The sequence below is a fragment of the Gobius niger genome (assembly GCF_951799975.1).
Source record: "Gobius niger genome assembly, chromosome: 21".
Taxonomy (NCBI): Eukaryota; Metazoa; Chordata; class Actinopteri; order Gobiiformes; family Gobiidae; genus Gobius; species Gobius niger.
In genome coordinates this window covers 5,389,038-5,410,730 of record NC_136872.1, presented here as the reverse complement: position 1 = coordinate 5,410,730, position 21,693 = coordinate 5,389,038, and the positions used below count along the sequence as shown (strand labels likewise).

At 43.8% G+C, this 21,693-nt stretch overlaps 1 protein-coding gene across 1 annotated transcript in view; it reads right to left on the bottom strand.

The window, feature by feature from the left end:
• Positions 1-21,693, bottom strand: part of LOC306980263 (mitogen-activated protein kinase kinase kinase 11) — a 76,870-nt gene that overhangs the window by 7,960 nt on the left and 47,217 nt on the right. Inside the window, exons 3-9 of the mRNA XM_079579583.1 lie at positions 19,424-19,572; positions 15,525-15,700; positions 12,346-12,592; positions 11,309-11,425; positions 5,966-6,137; positions 5,423-5,535; positions 3,044-3,703 (exon numbers count right to left, since the gene is read on the bottom strand). Of these exons, the coding sequence (XP_079435709.1) occupies positions 3,044-3,703; positions 5,423-5,535; positions 5,966-6,137; positions 11,309-11,425; positions 12,346-12,592; positions 15,525-15,700; positions 19,424-19,572 (1,634 nt within the window). The remainder of the gene's footprint in view (positions 1-3,043; positions 3,704-5,422; positions 5,536-5,965; positions 6,138-11,308; positions 11,426-12,345; positions 12,593-15,524; positions 15,701-19,423; positions 19,573-21,693) is intronic.

Below are 21,693 nucleotides of genomic sequence, written 5' to 3'. Positions count from 1 at the left end.
GGACTCAGGCAAACCTATCCCTAAAATGGCCGCCATCAGAGTTTTGACAGATTACTCAAAAATACGTGAATGTGCCAAGACAACACTTCAGGCATGTTTTTAATGAGGGAATGACATAATAACATGATATAAAGCTTGAAAAAGTCGATTTTGCATAAAACGCCCCCTTTAAGCTCGTGCATGACGGCAATTCGGACCCGAAGTAACAGCTTTTTGAGTGACAGTGCAGGATTTTAGAGGTAGTTGTGGTGAACAGGTCTGAGCTCATTCTACACATGAGGACATGGCTGGAGGAAAATACATAATTTTAACATTTTTAAACCCCTTTAAAGAGCACTTTTGTACAAATAAATGCTTCTTTCCAGCATCATCTGACAAACAAAAGTCTCCAGATTGTCGCCAAACTGTAAAACTAGGCTCCGCTTTTGCCAAAGAAATGGCTGCAAACCTGGCGATTATAAAGACCCACGACGACTATTGAGATCGACCAAAGCAGAGAGCGCGATTTCGATTCATTTCCCAGCCCCGTTTAAAACATTGGGTCACAAATAGAACCCGCCTTTTCAAATCCACTACTTAAGCCCGCCCTACATGCTGTAACCTGATGTTTTTCCCCCCCTTCATCTCTTAACTCGGCGACGAGGAGAGACTTGAAAGAGCGGTGGAAGTGCTGAAAGAGTAGCGGCGAGGCGGGGTGTGCTTGCCTTTTGCTTTAGCGCGTAGTAATAGCTGTATGAGGTACGGGCGGCCCAGCTGTTATACCTGAGATATGCAAATGCACCCAGGCGAGCTTTTGATGTCAATGAAAAAGCTTCACGCCGCATTGAATTCTCCCTTGTGCCCAGAGAGGAGATTCTTGTTATAAAAGAGGCAACAATAATAATGATTGGAGCGTGCTGAGAACATCGTCGTATACTGAGGGGAGAGAGGAGGGGGGAAAAAAAGGACATTCAAGGTAAGGAAGTTGCTCGAAACAAACGTGCAAATGAGTTGAAATTGAAAGAAGTTGAAAAGAGTGGGGCTTGGGGGAGTCGAAGAGCACAGATTTCGAAAGAGATTTGATTCAAGCGCATGAGAGAGCGATGAAGAAGGCTGATGTTACGGTACACTGCCAAGGACAGAGGACATACTTTATGAAAGTGAAAATGGTTATTCACATTCACCACCTCAGATCAGAGAGCAGGGATAGGCAAGTTTTCTTAACGGAGGGCCAATTTTTTTTCGTTGTAAAAAGACTGAGGGCCGAAGCCGCCAGTTTTAGGCCAAAGTAAAGCACTACACTGGAAAAATGACCATCTTAAATGAGATAAATGGCTTAAAATTGCTCGAATAAAGGTTCTTTATGTTGAATGTGAGTCTGTTTGGACTAATCTAAGATAAATGCTGATGCCAATGGAACAAACATAAAACCCACTTTGAAATCAGACATATGAACCTTTAATATAATTTGAATTAAGAGAATAATGACTTGTTCCATTGGCGATAAGATGTTTTATTTGATCTAAGACCAGACCAAATCTACTCAAACTTTAGATTGGATCTCTTAATTCAAGTAGGTTATTATTATTTTTCCACTGCACTATAAACAAATGCCAGAGTTGTACATGATATGACCTATTTGGGTGTATTGACAGTATTTCTCCCATTTAACCTTAAAAATGTTAAAGTACTTTCTGATTTGTGTCACAATGTTTCTCAAAATCATCTTGAGGGCCATTGGTTCTGTGCTGGAGGGCCGGATTTGGCCCCCGGGCCTGACGTTGCCTACCCCTGTCATAGAGTTTATACAGAGAATCAAGCTAAATTTCAGTCTGTTGCCTCCAGACGGTGGAGCGCCCGCCCCAGTCCCAGCTGAACACACTTTTCACTTGTGTTACTTTGTTTTTACAGATTCATTTTTATTCATACTGTTTTCTATTTAACGTATTTTCTTTTATCCTTTTTAATAAGGCTGGGACGACACACGTTTGATGCCATACAATAATGTATCACGATACAGAGGGCCCGGTACGATGTGTATTGTGACACAATTCTAACACAACTATGAGGATTTGTCAATAAAATAAACTGCAATAATTCGTCCTGAATGAATTGAATATGAAAGCACAAGTTGAGTTTCTAAAAGGTATGAACTCAATATAAATCTGGCAGTTCAAACCGATCAGCACCAAAACTGGCATTAACAACACCAACCTCAAGGATTAGGGTTAAGGGGAAGATTTACAAACACTCTGATCAAACAGAGGAATGAGGGGGGATTTCCAATAATCAAAAGCAGCTTCTTTAGAGCTGAACATTTCAGCCAAAACGGTAGAGTTTTAAATCATATTTTTAATATTTTTCAAGGACAAAAAATAGTGAGAGAAAATTAGATTTATTATCAGTTGCAATCCAATTCAAATGGCCTTGTGTGGCAACATCAGCCAATATATTACTTACTCTACTTTCACTTCATGTAGTGCTTGTTTATTCGTTTGTAATGCAATGTGTGTATTTTACAGGTCATCAATATATAGAGTTAAAAGTCCTTTAAAGAGGGGGTATTCTGCTTTTTTCAATCACACAGCACCAGTCTATATCACACTACAATGACCAAACCTTCTGTCGGTCTGTAAATGCAGTAAATTAGAATAACTGCCTTGTATAAAATGTCTCTCTCAAAATGGCTGTAGTGAATGTCTTGCAATAGGCCTCTGTCTCTTTAAGAAGCTCTGAGCCTTTCCGACACGCCCCCTCCACACGCTGTCTGTGGCATCAGTGGGGAGGGGGTTCTGCTGAGGAGCAGTGGTTGGTTACTCGGCTGGTGACGAAAGCTCGGAGGCGTCTCCAGGAGGTGGGGGCGTTCCTAGGAGGACTCAGGCAAACCTATCCCTAAAATGGCCGCCATCAGAGTTTTTACAGATTACTCAAAAATACATGAATGTGCCAAGGCAACACTTCAGGCACGTTTTTAATGAGGGAATGACATAATAACATGATGTAAAGCTTGAAAAAGTCGATTTTGCATAATACCCCTCTTTAAAGTACAGTGTTTTGTACTGACCCAGTTGCGATGCGTGCAGGCCGTGACTCGACCTCCTCCTGCTCTCCGTGTGGAGGTCCCAGGCCTCGGGGCCCGGGTCCCCGTTGGCCGCCTGGATACTGTGCAGCCACTCCCCGGGGCTGACCCAACTGCTGCTACTGTCCTGCTGCTGCTGCTGCTGAAGGGGGGGCGGTGGGGGGCTCAGGGGCGTCCGCGGGGCTTTGGGACTGTGCTGCACCTGCGGCGTCCGTGGCCCGCTCCTCTCTCTCGGGTTGGGAGGGGGCGGGGTCAGTGGGAGGGGCTTCAGTTCTTGCCGTTGCAGCGCCAGGTCCCAAAGCGGCCTGGGAGGCGGCTCGGACGTGGAAAACGTGATGAGGTCGTCCACTACGGGAGGGTCCGTGAGGAGGGGGCGCGGCGGGGAGATCTCCGGTTCTGAAGGGGTGCGCTCGCCCAGGGAGGGGGGGTTACTGCGGGGCGGCACCGGCGGCGGGAGGTCCAGGTCTCGGCCCAGTGCGATGGAAGCCAACAGGGAACCGCCGTCCACTAAGGCGCGGTGGGTGCTCTTGAGGAGCCCGGCCGCCCTCTCTGGCCGCGGGGAGCCGGCGGGAGACGAGCCCCCACCATCGCTGCTCGAGTCGCCCTGAGGTAGAGGCAGGCGCAGGCTGTCCTTCAACGACGACCCTGGGACACAAAACAAGACCAAGGCCAATGGGACAATTCTATAAGTAGGAGGACGACCATAAAGCAGTGACTGATCAAAATACCTTAACATTGTCTGTATACTTCATGTAGTACTTTCCCCGTGACTATGCATTGTGATATAATTCATTTGAAACTGGTCAAACTAATAGCCTGCTAAATTGAAATATTTGTTAATTAATTAAGTATGGAAAAACTTATCAAAACAAAACAAAACAAAATACCATAGAAAACTACAAAAACAATGACAAGAAGGCAAACAAAATCAATCAAATGTTAATATATCTAGAGATGCACTGATCCAGCTGTTATGCTCCTGATACGGGGGGTTTGCGAACCTTAACAGGTGAGAAGGGTCTAAGCGCCGCAGACGGAGGGGCACATGATCAGTGGAGCTCCACTTTTTCACCGGAAATGACGTCCCCTCTACAGGACAACACTCTCTTAAAGTCATCCAAACTAACCCGAATCCTGACCTTAAGGATAGTGGAGTTTATCAAAGGCTGGACGACTGTAACTGTCTGCTGGCAGTGTGTCCTAAATGTTCCCTGAAAAGTTTTCAATTAGTTCAAAATGCAGCAGCAAGATTTATAATGCGGACAAAGAGAAGAGAACACGTCACACCTGTGCTAAAGTCTCTCCACTGGCTTCCTGTTGAGTTTAGAATCAAATTTAAAATCCTGCTCCTCACATTTAAATCCATAAAGGGTTTAGCTCCGCTCTATCTAAAAGACACTATCGCTCCATATCGGCCAATCAGAGACTCCGCTCTCAAACCTCAGGGACTAGTGATTCCTCGAGTCTCCAAAATCACTATAGGAGGCCGAGCCTTTAGCTCCCAGCTCCTGTTTTATGTGATAAACTCTGAGCCCACGTTAAAGAAGCAGACACAGTCCCTACATTTAAGACTAGGCTCAAAACGTACCTCTGAGAATTAGCTTCTGATCAGGTCAGTTAGGTAAAGCTCTGACCCACAGCCTGAAGTAAAGCTGCCTTAGGAGGAACACTGCTGCAGACTTTGTCTTATGATGATGATACAATATTTAATTTATCTGTAGTCTGTTCATTACTATTCACATGGTGTCTCCTGTCCCACTCCCCCTGAGGGATCCTTCGGCCCTGGGTCTATAGCCTGTCCGAGTGTCCGTCCATGGGAGTGGATCTCTCCTTCTGTGGTTCTCCCCAAGGTTTCTCTTTTCTCCCCCTGGACTTTTGAGTTTTTCCTTGCCGTGCTGGAGTGTCTAAGGACGGGGGACGCCCGTGCCGCTCGTCACCACCTGCTGCTGACACTTATTGGACTTTATGTGTGCCTGGACACTTCATTCACCTGAACTCTACACTGTCATGTTTATTGCTCTGTTTTATTGCCTTAATGTTCGATGCAGCCCTGTGAGGCAACATCTGTTGTGATATTGGGCTATACAAAACCATTACATTTGAAGAGCTGGAGCTGGAGAAACGGAGCTCCAATACCCATAATATCATATATCAATATAACAAATGCATACAGAGATGTGAGATATTCATTTGTGTCGATATGGCTCTACGTATGTTTTAAACTATGCACCAATGACTTTGACTAAGAACCACTAAGTCCAAAATTCCAAAGTTGAGTCTTGTCATGTTCAGGGTCTTCACGATGGACAAAGCAGAACGTAGACGTACATGTTGATAATGTGGCTAATGGCAGACTGAGCCTACCGTTCTGTGCGGGGAGAGGCGGGGGCACGCCGGGCCGGTACGTCTCGTAATCGTCCTTGGACTCCCGGCTCTCGCTGCTGTCTGACTCCAGCAGCTTGGCTCGCATGGACAAACTGAAACAGACGGAGGCATTTAGAATAGAATAATAATAATAATGTTGTCCCCTCGTCTAAGAAAATAACTTTTGTGGACTTCAAAACACGGCTTAAAAACGAAGGGATGGAAACGCAGCTCATATCCACAGTGTCTAAAGAACTCAGTAATTCGGGATATGAGGGTATGTTTGGACGTCATGGGATGTTTTATGGAATCCTGATGGGCCTGGAACACGTAAACAAGGTTTTACTTTTAGCTAATGGTATGCCAAGAAACACTTAGAGCGCAGAACGAATCTGGTGATGGATTATGGGCTTTAAAAATGTGGAAGACAGTTTTGTGTTCGCTCAATGAGACAAGAAAATCCAGGAAGTACAGATTAAAGCACATCAGCAGTAGAAGAAACAAAAAAGAAATACACAATCCTGCCTTATCGTCAAAGCATACCTGCTCTCCTGTGGGCTGAGCCGCAGGACTTTGGGGCTCTTGGGGCTCTTTGGGCTCTGGGGCCTCCAGTGCGGCCCCAGCCTGAGTTCTCCATTGGCCTGTTTGAGAGAGGGCGCATCCAGGGACAGGACCGGGGTCAGGCCGAAACCCATGCTGGGGTCACTGGGAGTCACTGAGAAGACAAAGAGTTACAAAACGTTATCCAACGACAGAAGGCAAACCTAATATGGACATGAAGCTGGGACAGTGTTCATCCTGCATCACTGCTGTTTCAGTTTTAGTCTTTTGGACCAACATGCCATTCTTTTAGTCAAATTGAGGTGAAGGTTGAAAGGTGTCAAGCTTCTGACAGATTCCACCTCAGTAGTCACAAGAGTCTTCATTGTGTAACGGGCTTTTCCTTTTAACTCATCCTCTGATCATCACTTCCAGGTTGTTCATTAACGGCGTCTGCACATTCGTTCATCACCATGACCTCTGCGCTCATACCGCGATGGACTGAGAAAAACATAAGGCCCCAGTGATATTACAGTTAGTCGAGTGACTTTCAGACGGCTCTTCTCTGCGTCTCGCGGCTCAACGTCTGATGAACCACCTCTCAACATTTTTGTCTTGTCAACAAAAACTGGTAAACATCTACTACTATCTACAACCGCTATTTTCAGTTCGTCACCGATATGTTTTCGTCATGACAAAAAGGGATGTCGGGAAAAAAAAAGATTTCGTCATCATCATGCTGTGTGTCTCAGAGTTGATATTTGAAGTTTCATCATTTGAAATAATGTCTCTGTAAAGATCGGACAGTGACTTGTGGTCAAAGAAGTGTGACATCTTTTTTTTGTTTTCCCCACAAGAGCTAAAAAAAAAAAAAAGCTTGTTCGAACAGAAGTGAAATGCTCTCACCTCAACCAACTCAGTCCAGTCGATGATTTAAAGGGACTATACAGAGTTTAAAAATGTTAAAATTCTGTATTTTCCTCCCTCTATATGTTCCTCCATGTCCTAATGTGTAGAATGAGCTCAGACCTGTTCACCACAACTGCCTCTAAAATCCTGCACTGTCACTCAGAAAGGTGTCACTTCGGCCCGAATTGCCGTCATGCACGAGCTTAAAGGTCCTATATCATGCAAAATCGACTTTTTGGAGCTTTTAGCCATGTTGTTATGCTATTTCCTTATCAAAAACACCCCCAGAGTGGTTTGTGGCTTCATTCACGCAGCTCTCAGTGATCCTCCTGAATCCTGCTCTCTGAGGCTCCGCCCTCTCCTGGTGAACGACTGACCTGTTCAGTTGTGTCGTCACAGCGGAACGGAAGTGCTCGACGTCTGTAATGCAATGTCTTACAGCCTGATTTTAATTTGTAAAACGGCTTTTTCATTATTTCTGTCGTAAGAGAGAAACAAAGAGAGAAGAAAAAAAGGATGTGCCCGAGGTGCTTCCAGGTCAGCTGTGGCCAAAACAAACACATCGCCTGAGCGTCTGAACAGATCAGTCATGTTTGCGCTGCAGCTGAAGATGGAGCTCGTTATAACTGGACACACCTGTTCTTTATTCTTAACTAACGATAATGTCACGGAGAAAAAGAAGCGCGTTTGGCTACGGAGTTTATTCAACCATTTTCAAGAAGAGGCCACTCGTCTAGCTGTTTTTTTCTCCGGGATTCAGCGACTTTCACCAAAATGGTGTTTTTCTGTGACTGTCTCTGATGGATGTTTGGTGAACCTTCGCCAGAATCAAAGTGGATTAACTTTTGTAACCAACGCAAGTCCCACAATGTAAACAGCGATGGACCAGAGCGGTGAGTCAATCCAAACGCGGGTTAGCATGTGTGTTAGCATATTAGCATGTGTGTTAGCCATTTATGAAGCTGTGTTGCAGATGTCAACTCCTTATAACTGCATCGTGAAGTAACTTCACTTATTGCTGTTTATTTATATTACGGTAAAGTTGTATGTACGGAGAGAGGGGGCGGAGTTAACTGAATCGAAGCGTTTTGTCTTCCGGGTTCGAATAATACCTCCAGAAAACACTTATATTTATCACAAAAATGAGTGCTCCATAGTGGTAGAGGTACAATATATCATATAAATGCCTATACTTAACTTTGGAATGGCTAAAATAGCAGGATACAGATCATTTAATGTAGAAGGTGCAGTTACACGTATGACCTGAGGTGGCAGTACTGAGTATAAAATGACTAACTTGCATCTAGCCCCTTTAAAGCTTCATGAATGTTTCTCCTACAGACACCAAACATCTGTAAGAGCTACAGATATTAGCCCTTCAATATTTCTGAAGGGCTTTTTTCTGAGGCAAAACTTACATTTTTACAGATTATTTCTAGTAACTAGCTTATTCAAAAACTGAACATGAAATTCAAGCAAATCATTGTAGCCAATATATCAACTAAATAAAACCATAAACTTAAACCTGGTTGTTATAGGCCATTATCAACATTTGTTGTCAAAAACATAGGCCATTTTTACTGATAAAATGCCTTTCTTTGTGCCTCTCCTTCCCTGACCTTCCGCTGACCTCTCCGCCCAGCGGCAGCTTCAGCCGTCTCCCAGAACAACATTGTTGTGCCGCGCAGCAGAACGTCTTTAGGCACTTATTTAGGAAGCTGAAGTTGATGGAGGAGGGAGGAAAAGCAGAAATAACAGCTCCCAGTTTGGAGTTTGCAGATTTGGTCGCTTGGTTGCTCATTTGGCTGTGAGGAGCGAACACCTCGACCGGAGAGGAAGCCAAGCGCAGCAGGCGTATGGAGAAGGAGTCGGGGAGATCGCACCCAACATGAGAAAAACAACCAGAGTGGTAATTAACACCAGCTATTTCTGGAAGCTCTTTGGGGGGGGGGGGGGAGACTTAGGAGTGGCATAGAAACCCATCTTTCTTAAGGTACTAAGTTTGGAGGCTGGTGGATCCAGCACTCTGTGGTACTTCCATATTCAGTATATGAATAAACGAGGTCAGATATAAAGGGAGGCGAGAATATTAACCTGACTGCTACACTTTGATTTCCCACATCAATTTCACATAAAGTCCTTAGCACATAAAGTCACATAAAGTCCTTAGCAATTCCCCAAAAAAGAGTGATTAAATGGTTAATATTGATTATGATGAAATAAATTTGCAGAAAGTTAATTTCAAACTCAACTTCCTTTAATGTGAACGATGTATAGACAATCTCTGAAGGCCTCCCTGCTGTCCCCAGACCCCACTTTGGGAACCACTGCCCTACCGCAATAAGATGATGAATAATAATAGTGATTCTATACACAAAGTGTATGCAGTAAATCCATTCCCTCTCCGCCTCGCTCCGACCAGAACAAACGTTGTGTAAACACGTGCTGCCCCTCTGCGCTGTAACTGAGGCCATTAGCTCCGACATTATCCAGCAATAAAAGAAAGGATCTCTTTAAATATGGCCGCAGACGCTCGCGATTTACACATCCACTTTTATGAACAAATGCTTCACCGCAGCCTCCCGACCCACACTGGCAACTTTGCTCGTAAATCCACTTTCATTGCCCTGTATTCAAACCACACACTTCACACATGGCTTTAAGGTTTAAGAAACTTCCGTCTCCATCGCGGTGGATGTTTGTGTCCGGACGCTAACGGCTAACGCTGAATAACAATGGAAATAGCACCGCCATTTTGAACAAGCCGCTCAAAAAAATAGTCGATATATATATATAAGCTCATACACTCCTGGACGCACGTACGCGCACACGTGCACGCGCACACATGCACACACATAGACACACACGCACACACACGCACCCACGCACACGCTAACTAAGACAACGTTTATGATGCTTTTTTTTCCCGCTTTTTTTTTGGTGTGTTTCTTTTGTTTGTATGTTCATTTCACAACCCTTTATGCATATATTTTTGTTTAATTCCCCGTTCTGTGTCCCATATATGTAAGTACTCACTGTAAATAAAATAAAAAAAGTTGGCCTGTGTTTAGTATAAATACTTTGAAGTTGTTTCATTTTTGTGTTGTCGTTTTTTTTATGCTAACCGTTAGCACTAGCGTAAAAACTCCTCCAGTCAAGTATTTACATCCAACGTAATGTTTTTAACGCTGAATAAAAATGTAAATAGCACCGAGATTTTGAACAAGCCGCTCAGAAAAAAAAAAGTCGGCCTGAGTTTAGTATAAATACTTTGAAGTTCCTTCTATGGGAAATAACGGTTTACACATTAGATGGAGCACTTGTACATTGGTCTTGGTTGAAACTCCTCCTTCATGAACAGACGTTTCCTCCAGTCAAGTATGATAAGTAAGTTTGTATGTTAAGAATATAATATTGAATTGAAGACATTTAAAAAAAAAAAAGAAAAAAGCCAGGGTCAAACTTATTACAAAGTGGATTCATTACTGGGAAATCTAGAACAGTTAAGATTTTGCCTTATTTTCTCAGGTTAAATGACTTATAAACAAGGCCACGAATTACAGAAGAAGAAAAAAACAGCCTCGGAAGTTCAAGACAAATATTATACGTTATTTTCAAAAAGTTTACCAAATGAATTGAATGGAGGAACGACTGCAACCAACGGAGAATTCACTTGGATTTTCGTTCACGTGGGCCGGCACTGACTGAATAATACAACACCAATGAATCTATTCTTCACATTTCGTTTCATTACATCTGTTCTTTCTTTCATGGCAATGCTTTAAAGAATATCAAAGAAAGCCACAATTTCAAAAATATGAATACATTCCCGCTAAGTTCATAGGTACAAACAGAGAATGACCACATAACCAGGACAAAACATCTGCATTTTGTCATTTAAAAAGCACATTCCAGCAAAGAATTCTGACCTGTTCACCTGCATATTCGACTAGAGGCTCTTTAAAACATTAAAACGTCTTCAAGGCTACAGTGAAAGCTCCAAACACTGCCTTGTTGTAGTGCCTAAAGACGGCAGGAAACGTAGTGAAGGGGCTCCCTCTGCTGGTGTCGTAGGGGAACTGCAAATGGGAGAAGGACATGCGGTATCACGGACGAAGGGAAGAGTGTTAGAGTGTTAGGGGGGGGAGTGAGAGTGGGAAAGGGAGTAACACAAAGAAGGAAAGAGACATGGAGAGTGCGGGTGCGGCGGCTGAGGCCCAAAGGGGAGCAGACAAAAAGACAAAACGAGTGGGTGGTTGGACGAACATTAAAGAATATTTTTTGGCTGCGGCCGTGTGATGGAACAGTGTTTGAGGCGATTTCAACTTTGAGAATCCGAAATGCCTGGTCCGGACCACAGAGAACTAGCGTCAGCATAGATAGAGATTGAAACAACATTGATGAAAGAAATGCACGGGTAACTTTGTCGACACTCACGCTGGATCGCTCGTAACCTGGGCCCAAAGGAGGGAGATGAACCGGAGCCTAAATCCGGAGAGTTCCTGCGCTTCTCCAGACCGGGGGACGCCTGCACCGTGATCTTATGGATGAAGTCTGGAATCACATCAGGAAATAGGGTTGTTAGTACTGTATAAGTGTGCTTGATTGTATCCTAGCTTGCCCAAAAGTAGATCATTCCCGTTGATTAGTGAAGTTTAGCCTTTAAAGTGAATAACTAACCAAAAAACACTATGAACAAGATAGACTTGAAGTATGTTACACTGGTGCATCCCATCCTTTACTTGCCTGTATAAAAATGGCACATCTGGAAAGGATGTGGAACTGTGCAGGTCAGGGCTTTTTCAAACCTAGGTATGACATTATTTAACCTGCCCCAAGCCGGCCTGCACTTCCGTGACTATTTTTACAACCCACTTCGCCCAGCGACCATTAAAAAATATGCATTATAAATATGATAGGTCTGAGCGGAACACGGCTCTAAAGCTCCGTTCTAAATATGCAGGTCTTGAACACTGTGCAGAAGGGATGACGACTGTGACCTTTTTGTGCACTTGCTTTACTTTCGGTTGATTTTTTTGTTGTTCTGAGTGTGCTGTTGAATGAATGTTCTAAGCTACTTCTGCCCTTACAAAATGGCCCCCGGGATAATTAAAGTTATTTGAATTGAATGGATACATTTCCGACCGGCGACTGGAAAAAATGCCAAAGAACACCACTCAAACTGGTAATTACAACCTGTAAACTCGGAGGAGATCTGAGTGGTCCGAGTTCAGATACAGATGAAGACAGCAATAAACTTGAATAAAGCCACTGCATCAGTGATGTGAACGTTGCTTTTGGTCAAAGCCTTCAATACAACATTAATTAGTATGTTTTGAATTATGTCTGGTGTGAAGAAACGAGTTTGGACAGAGATGGAGAGACCAAGAGAGACTTTCAATCAGACAGTTGTCAAAAAAATGAGAATTCTGAACCTGCTGTGGTGAATCTCCCTCAAAATTCAAAGCTCTCACCTTGAGGCATGCTGATCTTCTCCCCGTTCTTGGCCTTCAGCTTGTGCTTCTTGAAGGTGCCCTTCCTCTTCTTGACGTTGGGCTTCTCCTGGTTGTGGTTGAGGTGCAGGATGAGCAGGCTGAGCTCGCGTTCGAACACGTCCTGCTCCCACTGGGCCAGCTGCTGCTCCCTCTGCCGCAGGAACTCCTCGTGGGACTTCTGCTCCAGGGCGGCCCGCTTCAGCTCCTCCTCGCGACAACGCAGCTCCTACGCGGACGAAACAGGATTAATCACAACCCGATATTTGTCCGGTCGCAGATGGCAAATCGAGAGGGCTGAGGTGAGGTTTGCAATATCAAACACAAACAAAACAGTACGTCTCCCTAGAAATAAAAACGGAGAAGCAGTGTTTGATCCAAACCATATCATCTATCCATCAAACCTATCCATCAAACAACGTAAATGATGAAAGATCCAGATGTTTTCAGCTGTTGTCAACCATTGACCACATCTACTGCAGGTGAGGTCAAAGCCTAGCTAGAAAACATTATTGAATGTACAAATCTTTAAAGATATAACTTTAGATAAGAATTAGCGCATTAAGCTAAATGCTAAGCCAGGGGTAGGCAACATCAGGCCCGGGGGCCAAATCCGGCCCTCCAGCACAGGACCTCTGGCCCCCAAGATGATTTTGAGAAATATTTATATGCAAATAAGATCAAATACCTGTTAAAGTACTCTTAAAATGCGAGAAATAGTGTCAGTAATATCCTGTCAGAACATCCCCCTTGGTCATATATAATGTTAAACAGTGATTTTCTACTGGTGGGTCGGGACCCAAAAGTGGGTCACGGAACCATTTTCTGTGGGTCACGAGTCTAAAGGGAACTTTTATTCAATATTTTCCATCTGAACCTGCATGGAAACACTAACTGTGTCTGTTAAAATGAATGTTATTGGGGTGTTTTGATCATAAAGGGAAATCTACTGCTTGTTCAACAAAAATTTGCATGGAAAATACAATATTTTATACAATATATGACAAATTACAATGTCATCCGAGGGTAATGGTGGGTCCCAAAGCCCTACCACTTGGGAACCACTGATTTAAAACATTGGCATTTACAGAAAATAGTTCTTTACTTTAGGCTACAATCTTGAGGTTCGGGCCTGGGTGTTTTGGCAATGATGAAAAGCAGCCCTATGCGATGCAAACTTGCCTACCCCTGTGCTGAGCTATATTCAGTTTCTTCTGTTTGTGGGGTCAGATACACAGCCAATGTCCACTAAACGACATCTTGTAATGTGTTGATGGAGAAACCACAGAAAATATATGAAATGGTCATAACATACCTCACCATACTTTAACATAAAGACTGGCTTCTACATTCATTTAATCAGTGACAGTCCTCTCTCAAACGTTACTGCTCCAGGATGTGTTTCAAAACTACACTGTAAAGAGAATCCTGACTTTGAAACATAAATCGCACATCTAATGGCAAACTCAACTCTAGTCTTGACCCACATTAGCATAACATTGATTGGATATTGTGTTTCTGGATAATATGGCCGAGGGGGAACAGGTCAATTGTAAATAAAAGAGGGCTGAGGATAGATCCCTGAGGAACACCCATGAAGAACACTGAAGAAAAGGAGGATTTTATAAGTACAACTGAAAAGGACCTGGTGCAGAAGGAGAGGTATCAGCAAAACTAAGACGAAGCTAAACCTGGGGTGCCATTAAACCAAGTTGGCTTTAAACGGTTAGCTGCAGCCCCACGTCGTTTCTAGCTCTGTCAAAGCCCTTTTCGCATCACCATTCACGGAACAGTCACAGGTCACTCTCACAAAATCCAGCAAACACTTAAAATGCTGGTTTTACAGTTTGCATACAGCAGTTTTAAATGTCTAAAGTAAATCAGTCTGACAGTTTTCAAATGGGCTGGCATTTCTTAACAATATACGAAGAACGCAGCGGTGGCTCCAGCCGGACTGGAGCTCAGCTGTTGTTCATAATCACATTTGTGTTCCTTTACACCTCGGTGACAGAATTCTGGCATTACTCAGGTTTACAGCGGCCTGTGGGGGTCAATGAGGACAAAAGGTTACCGCTGTGCCAATGTCAAAACATATATTCAGCTGTTTTATAAAGCAAAACCGATCACTTTTACTTTGTACAGTTTAACAAATTCTATTTTGGTGGGGTGGCTCCATATTCATTTGTTAATCAGCAATCTCCAAACTCTAGTACAACCAAATATGAGTAATATATGACATAATTAAAACTAAATAAAAAGTTAATTTATAGAGGATTATGACAAACATCTCCAGAGATTCTCCCAATAAAGACCTAAACAAACAGAGATCAGAAAAGGAGATCCGAGCTCCTGATGAAACTGATAATTCCACATCCCAGGAACAAGTCCTTTGTACATTTGCCAAAAGGCCCATGACACAATCGAAGGAAAATGTAATGTTTTATAGATATATATTGCATTAAATGTGTTAAGTTTAGTAAGTTACGTAATATTTTGTTTATTGAACCTAAAGAAAAAGAATAAATATTAAAACCAGTTGTTGAAACCATCATGACAGGCCTAGTCCCGAGTACAGTGTTTAGAAATGTACATTCATCTATTCATTTATTAAAGAGAGAGTCTGTAAGATTGCAAAGTGATCAAGCTCCTCCTCGCCTGATTGGCAAAATGAGGGGAGCGAGAACAAACTTTAAAAAGCAAAATGATCAAGCTCCCTCCTCCTCCCTTGCTCTGTGGTTCTGACAGGCTGGTTCACAGGAAAGCTCGTCTCATTGGCCAAAGTGACAGCCCGGGTATCCTGATTGGCTTCTGAAATCAGCAAAGGAAGGGGCTTTCGAAAAAATATGATCTGATGTTACTTGCGTTGCGTCAAATTGCAGGCGGTCAATAACGCACAACATTTGTAAAACATCACAAACTTACAAACTATCACTTTAAGCAGAAGCCCTCAGTTTTAGGATTTCAACAAAGGGACACATTCATACACCCAAACACACAAGACTCTATAAAACTGTTTTGCGCATTTAAGAAGAATTGATCAAAATGGCGATCTCAGCTTTAGTCAGTCTCTATTATTGTCACGGGGAGTAACCAAGGAGACAGTGGGCCAGGACAGATGTTCACACTGCTCGCATCACAGCGGTGTTTTTTGCCGCGGTTACCTTCTCCTTGGCGCGGAGCTGGTCGAACATGTCCTGGATCTCCAGCTTCCAGTCGTCCTGCAGGGAGTGGAAAGACTCTGGGGGCATCTCCTCCTTCACCTGCTGCTCCAGGGCCAGCAGCTGGGACAGGATGGAGCTGAAGGTGGGCCTGCGGTGGGGGTCCTGGTCCCAGCACTCTGACACATAACAACCATAGGGATAGTGGTCATAATTAGATCACAACTGCATGTACACAGTGGTTTAGTTCTCGCCTTACTACTTATCTAAAATATTGCCGATATTAAGTTCCTGAAAACAGAAATCTATCAAGAGGGGATTACGCATTTGTCATATTACTTGTGCAAAGTAGCCAGTAATGTAATGCGTAAGTTATCGAGTACTGGTTACTTTTTCCACACAGTAACGTGTTAGTTCTGGTCATCTCCTCCCTCTGCCTCAGCATTTCCTGCTCTCAGTGCGGCCTCAGCAAAGAGAGGAAGCTCCTGTTCAACATTAAACACATCGGAACTTTGAGTGAGTTGGTTTATGACACTGTGTTAATCTTTCCCGAACTATCTTTTGCTTTTCAGGGGTGTTTGCTGATGCCTCTTATTGCGGACGGCTGTAGTTTTGTACAAAAACATAAATAAAGTTAAGAAAATTTGACTTATCACATTAACATTGATGCATTTATGACATCAGGCTGTTGTTTGCCTGGTTTAGCTTCTACAGCGGGTCGGTATGATGCTTTACATGTGTATTATTGTAAGCAGGGGTACTTTCACTATAGTATTTAAAAGTAACGCTACCCAACACTGTTAATAATTGTGGCTTTAGACATAGTTTTTCTGTCAAGATTAGAATTTAAAACCATATTGAATCTCAAAATGTTGAAAGTCTTTGGGGAGCAACTTGGAAAAGGGTTGTGGAATTATTGCCACATCCCCCCCAGCTACAAGTATAAGAGACGCAATGTTCAATTTGTAATATTATGCAGACTTCTCCTTAAGTCATGAAGGTAATCAATATATAGTTATTTCTACTTTTTACCCAATGTGTTTATATAATATCGTCCAAAAGCGTTGTTCTTCTGATTTCCGCCATAGGCCTATCCCATTTCCTGATAGGACTGCAGTATTCATAGATGTTTATGGACCTCCCGCCTGCCTTTTAATTCTTATTTACACTTTCCGCGGTGGGGCTGAGGGAGATTCTTCATTAACGTACAGCAGGGGGGGGGAAAACACTGTGGGACTTACAAGAACGAAAGACTTATGCAATATACCTCAGAACACAACACACGCATGTACGTCAGAGAGCTGTGTTCTGTAAGAAGCGTTACACAGTACGGCTTACGTCTACTATTATTATTATCATCATTGTTATCATCCTGTTTCTGTTCCCAGATCGTTCAATTTTTTATTTGAATTTTTTTTTTAAAGCATCCTTTCCTAACATGAGCAGGGAGTGAAGGGTTCATACTGAGGGCATAGGGAGCATCCTTACCTGACATGAGCTGGGAGTGAAGGGTTCATATTGAGGGCATAGGGAGCATCCTTACCCGACATGAGCTGGGGGTATAGGGTTATACGCAGGGCATAGGGAGCATCCTTACCTTACATGAGCTGGGGGTAAAGGGTTCATACGGAGGGCATAGGGAGCATCCCTACCTGATATGAGCTGGGGGTAAAGGGTTCATACAGAGGGCATAGGGAGCATCCTTACCTTACATGAGCTGGGGGTAAAGGGTTCATACGGAGGGCATAGGGAGCATCCCTACCTGATATGAGCTGGGGGTAAAGGGTTCATACGGAGGGCATAGGGAGCATCCTTACCTGATATGAGCTGGGGGTAAAGGGTTCATACAGAGGGCATAGGGAGCATCCTTACCTTACATGAGCTGGGGGTAAAGGGTTCATACTGAGGGCATAGGGAGCATCCTTACCTGACATGAGCTGGGAGTGAAGGGTTCATATTGAGGGCATAGGGAGCATCCTTACCCGACATGAGCTGGGGGTATAGGGTTATACGCAGGGCATAGGGAGCATCCTTACCTTACATGAGCTGGGGGTAAAGGGTTCATACGGAGGGCATAGGGAGCATCCCTACCTGATATGAGCTGGGGGTAAAGGGTTCATACGGAGGGCATAGGGAGCATCCTTACCTGATATGAGCTGGGGGTAAAGGGTTCATACAGAGGGCATAGGGAGCATCCTTACCTTACATGAGCTGGGGGTAAAGGGTTCATACAGAGGGCATAGGGAGCATCCTTACCCGACATGAGCTGGGGGTAAAGGGTTCATACAGAGGGCATAGGGAGCATCCTTACCTTACATGAGCTGGGGGTAAAGGGTTCATACTTTTTACCCAATGTGTTTATATAATATCGTCCAAAAGCGTTGTTCTTCTGATTTCCGCCATAGGCCTATCCCATTTCCTGATAGGACTGCAGTATTCATAGATGTTTATGGACCTCCCGCCTGCCTTTTAATTCTTATTTACACTTTCCGCGGTGGGGCTGAGGGAGATTCTTCATTAACGTACAGCAGGGGGGGTAAAACACTGTGGGACTTACAAGAACGAAAGACTTATGCAATATACCTCAGAACACAACACACGCATGTACGTCAGAGAGCTGTGTTCTGTAAGAAGCGTTACACAGTACGGCTTACGTCTACTATTATTATTATGATCATTGTTATCATCCTGTTTCTGTTCCCAGATCGTTCAATTTTTTATTTGAATTTTTTTTTTAAAGCATCCTTTCCTAACATGAGCAGGGAGTGAAGGGTTCATACTGAGGGCATAGGGAGCATCCTTACCTGACATGAGCTGGGAGTGAAGGGTTCATATTGAGGGCATAGGGAGCATCCTTACCCGACATGAGCTGGGGGTATAGGGTTATACGCAGGGCATAGGGAGCATCCTTACCTTACATGAGCTGGGGGTAAAGGGTTCATACGGAGGGCATAGGGAGCATCCCTACCTGATATGAGCTGGGGGTAAAGGGTTCATACGGAGGGCATAGGGAGCATCCTTACCTGATATGAGCTGGGGGTAAAGGGTTCATACAGAGGGCATAGGGAGCATCCTTACCTTACATGAGCTGGGGGTAAAGGGTTCATACTGAGGGCATAGGGAGCATCCTTACCTGACATGAGCTGGGAGTGAAGGGTTCATATTGAGGGCATAGGGAGCATCCTTACCCGACATGAGCTGGGGGTATAGGGTTATACGCAGGGCATAGGGAGCATCCTTACCTTACATGAGCTGGGGGTAAAGGGTTCATACGGAGGGCATAGGGAGCATCCCTACCTGATATGAGCTGGGGGTAAAGGGTTCATACGGAGGGCATAGGGAGCATCCTTACCTGATATGAGCTGGGGGTAAAGGGTTCATACAGAGGGCATAGGGAGCATCCTTACCTTACATGAGCTGGGGGTAAAGGGTTCATACAGAGGGCATAGGGAGCATCCTTACCCGACATGAGCTGGGGGTAAAGGGTTCATACAGAGGGCATAGGGAGCATCCTTACCTTACATGAGCTGGGGGTAAAGGGTTCATACGGAGGGCATAGGGAGCATCCCTACCTGATATGAGCTGGGGGTAAAGGGTTCATACGGAGGGCATAGGGAGCATCCTTACCTGATATGAGCTGGGGGTAAAGGGTTCATACGGAGGGCATAGGGAGCATCCTTACCTGATATGAGCTGGGGGTAAAGGGTTCATACAGAGGGCATAGGGAGCATCCTTACCCGACATGAGCTGGGGGTAAAGGGTTCATACAGAGGGCATAGGGAGCATCCTTACCTGACATGAGCTGGGGGTAAAGGGTTCATACAGAGGGCATAGGGACCATCCTTTCCTAACATGAGCAAGGAGTGAAGGGTTCATATTGAGGGCATAGGGAGCATCCTTACCTGACATGAGCTGGGCGAAGGGTTCAGGGCAGGTGGAGGGGATAGGGAGAGTCAGTTTGTTCACGGCCACTCCGTAGGCCACAGCCAGCCCGTCGATCCCTCTGTAGGGCGCCTCTCCAGTCAGCAGCTCCCACAACAGCACACCATAACTGGCAGAAGACAAGAAATGGTCAATATGAATACGAATTTATCTATGACATATGAGAATTAAAGACTCTGTACATGATTCTGCTGAATACAATAGTAGTAGTAAAAGTGTTATCCTTCAGAATAGTGATATTTGTGAAAAAGATGTGTGTGTGCCATGCAGATAATTCTAAAGTCTTTTAATGGATGGTGAATAGGTAGCTAGTTGTGACAGTATTGCTCACTGAAAGTTGTGAAATGGGCTCATAAACTCAACTGGGATGCTAATGCCGCTTCAGTGATTTCTATGGTTCGGAGCCTGTTCCTACACATGAATGATAAAGCCAGACCCTATGTGACAAGGTAGGACATCTTAGTTTTAAGGCATTTTTATCATTTCTTTACCATGAACATATTATAAGATGATGTTTAGTGGTAATTGGATCTGTAGCCTACCCCACAAAAAGCAGAAACTTAAAGCCGCCCTTAGCTACTCCATTTTGCCTACTCCATTTTGTTGCATTCCCACAATGCAAAGCTCGATGTGCCACCTTTGAAACAGCAAGCTCACTTTGTCCCACAGAAGCAGAGACAACTCTTCACCCGCTATTATTTATTCTGCTAAAAAATGTGTGTAGAACACAAGATTATTGATATTTCCCTTCCCCATTTGAATGCATCACAGTGGGCAGTGTGTGGAGGAGGAGTGAGGGGTGTGGGTGAGAGGGGAAAGGAACGTCACCATGAACGAAGGGTGGCAAATGTGTAAAATACAATGTTCAAATACAAAATAAATAACTGATTGCAACAAAGTGAAAGCCACAAACTCATGTTCCCTTTGAAAAAGCACTCATATGGAGTGTGTCACATGAGAAAGTATCAAACATGGGGCTACAGTGGCTCCGATGGTAGAGTGGGTTGTTCTAGAACCAGATGGTTAGTTCAAATCCCTCTCAAAGATGCAGACTGTGTCTTCAGCCACGACACTTCACCCTCCTTACCTCCAGCGTCTGTGCTGACTGCCGCATGAATGGGTAAGTGGTTCCTTGATGTAAAGTGCTCTGAGTGCCCAGGACCATGGTAGACCTATGCTGATCATGACCGTAGACCATGATCAGCATAAAATCATCAACACAAAACACTCGAGCTGGACAAAAACACCTTATTATGACTTTTGTGATCAGCTTTACAATTGCAATAGGATTTACGATTTGCATTTCGACATCAAGATTCAGTTTTTACTACACATCTTAAACAAGTTCAGAAACATTACTACATAGATTATTTAGATATTTCCAGGCCAATTGCAACCATTAAAGTCGTCCAGGATTCGTCCATTCAAATGCAAAACTACAAACCAACACATGCCCGCTTCATCCTGTGTTCTGTAGAACTTTGGGATGTCCCACACCGTCAGCTGGCCCTGAACACAGCGCGGCCTAAGTGGATAGTACAAGCCACAACCTTTTTTTACTTTAGTTCTTTAATTACAGCGTCCACAGCAGATTAATGGCGCTCTGGGAAAGACTCGGGCCTCATTTGAAAGCTGCGTGTTGTGTTGTCTCCTCAGAGCTTTGCTGAGGGATATCTGGGGACATGAGAGTGTGGGTTGCACAGACTGAGAGGAAATCAAAAATAAGGGACATTATAAACTTAACCACAACACACTGAAGCAGGGGAATTCTCAGAGAGTTTAGCGTTCGATGGCAGGCTTCCTTTGCTCTATTAGTCGCTAACAAAGTGCTACAGTTGGTAAATGTTTTGGTTACTGCCCTGGTGAAAGAATATTTAAGAGCAGTAGTGGGTAAATGGTTGGAAAACATAAATATCTTCAAATCAATTAGAAACTTCAGCAACAGATTTCTAGAGGAGATTTGAAGAAAAAATGTATTGCAAGTTTTCCCTAGCTTTTATTTGTAAAAATGTGCCAATATTTTCATCCAGAGCGAGGTTTAAATTATAAAACGTTTGATTTTTTTTTCAATGGGCATTTGGGATTAAAAATTGGCCTTTGGGGGTTCAAAGCTCAAAAAATCAGGAGTTAGATATTTGAATAGTCCTTTTGAAAAGAAAGCTTCCATAATATTAAAACAGTAATAAGTAACTTGTTTACCTAGTACTGCTTTCATGTCCCCCTGATGTCT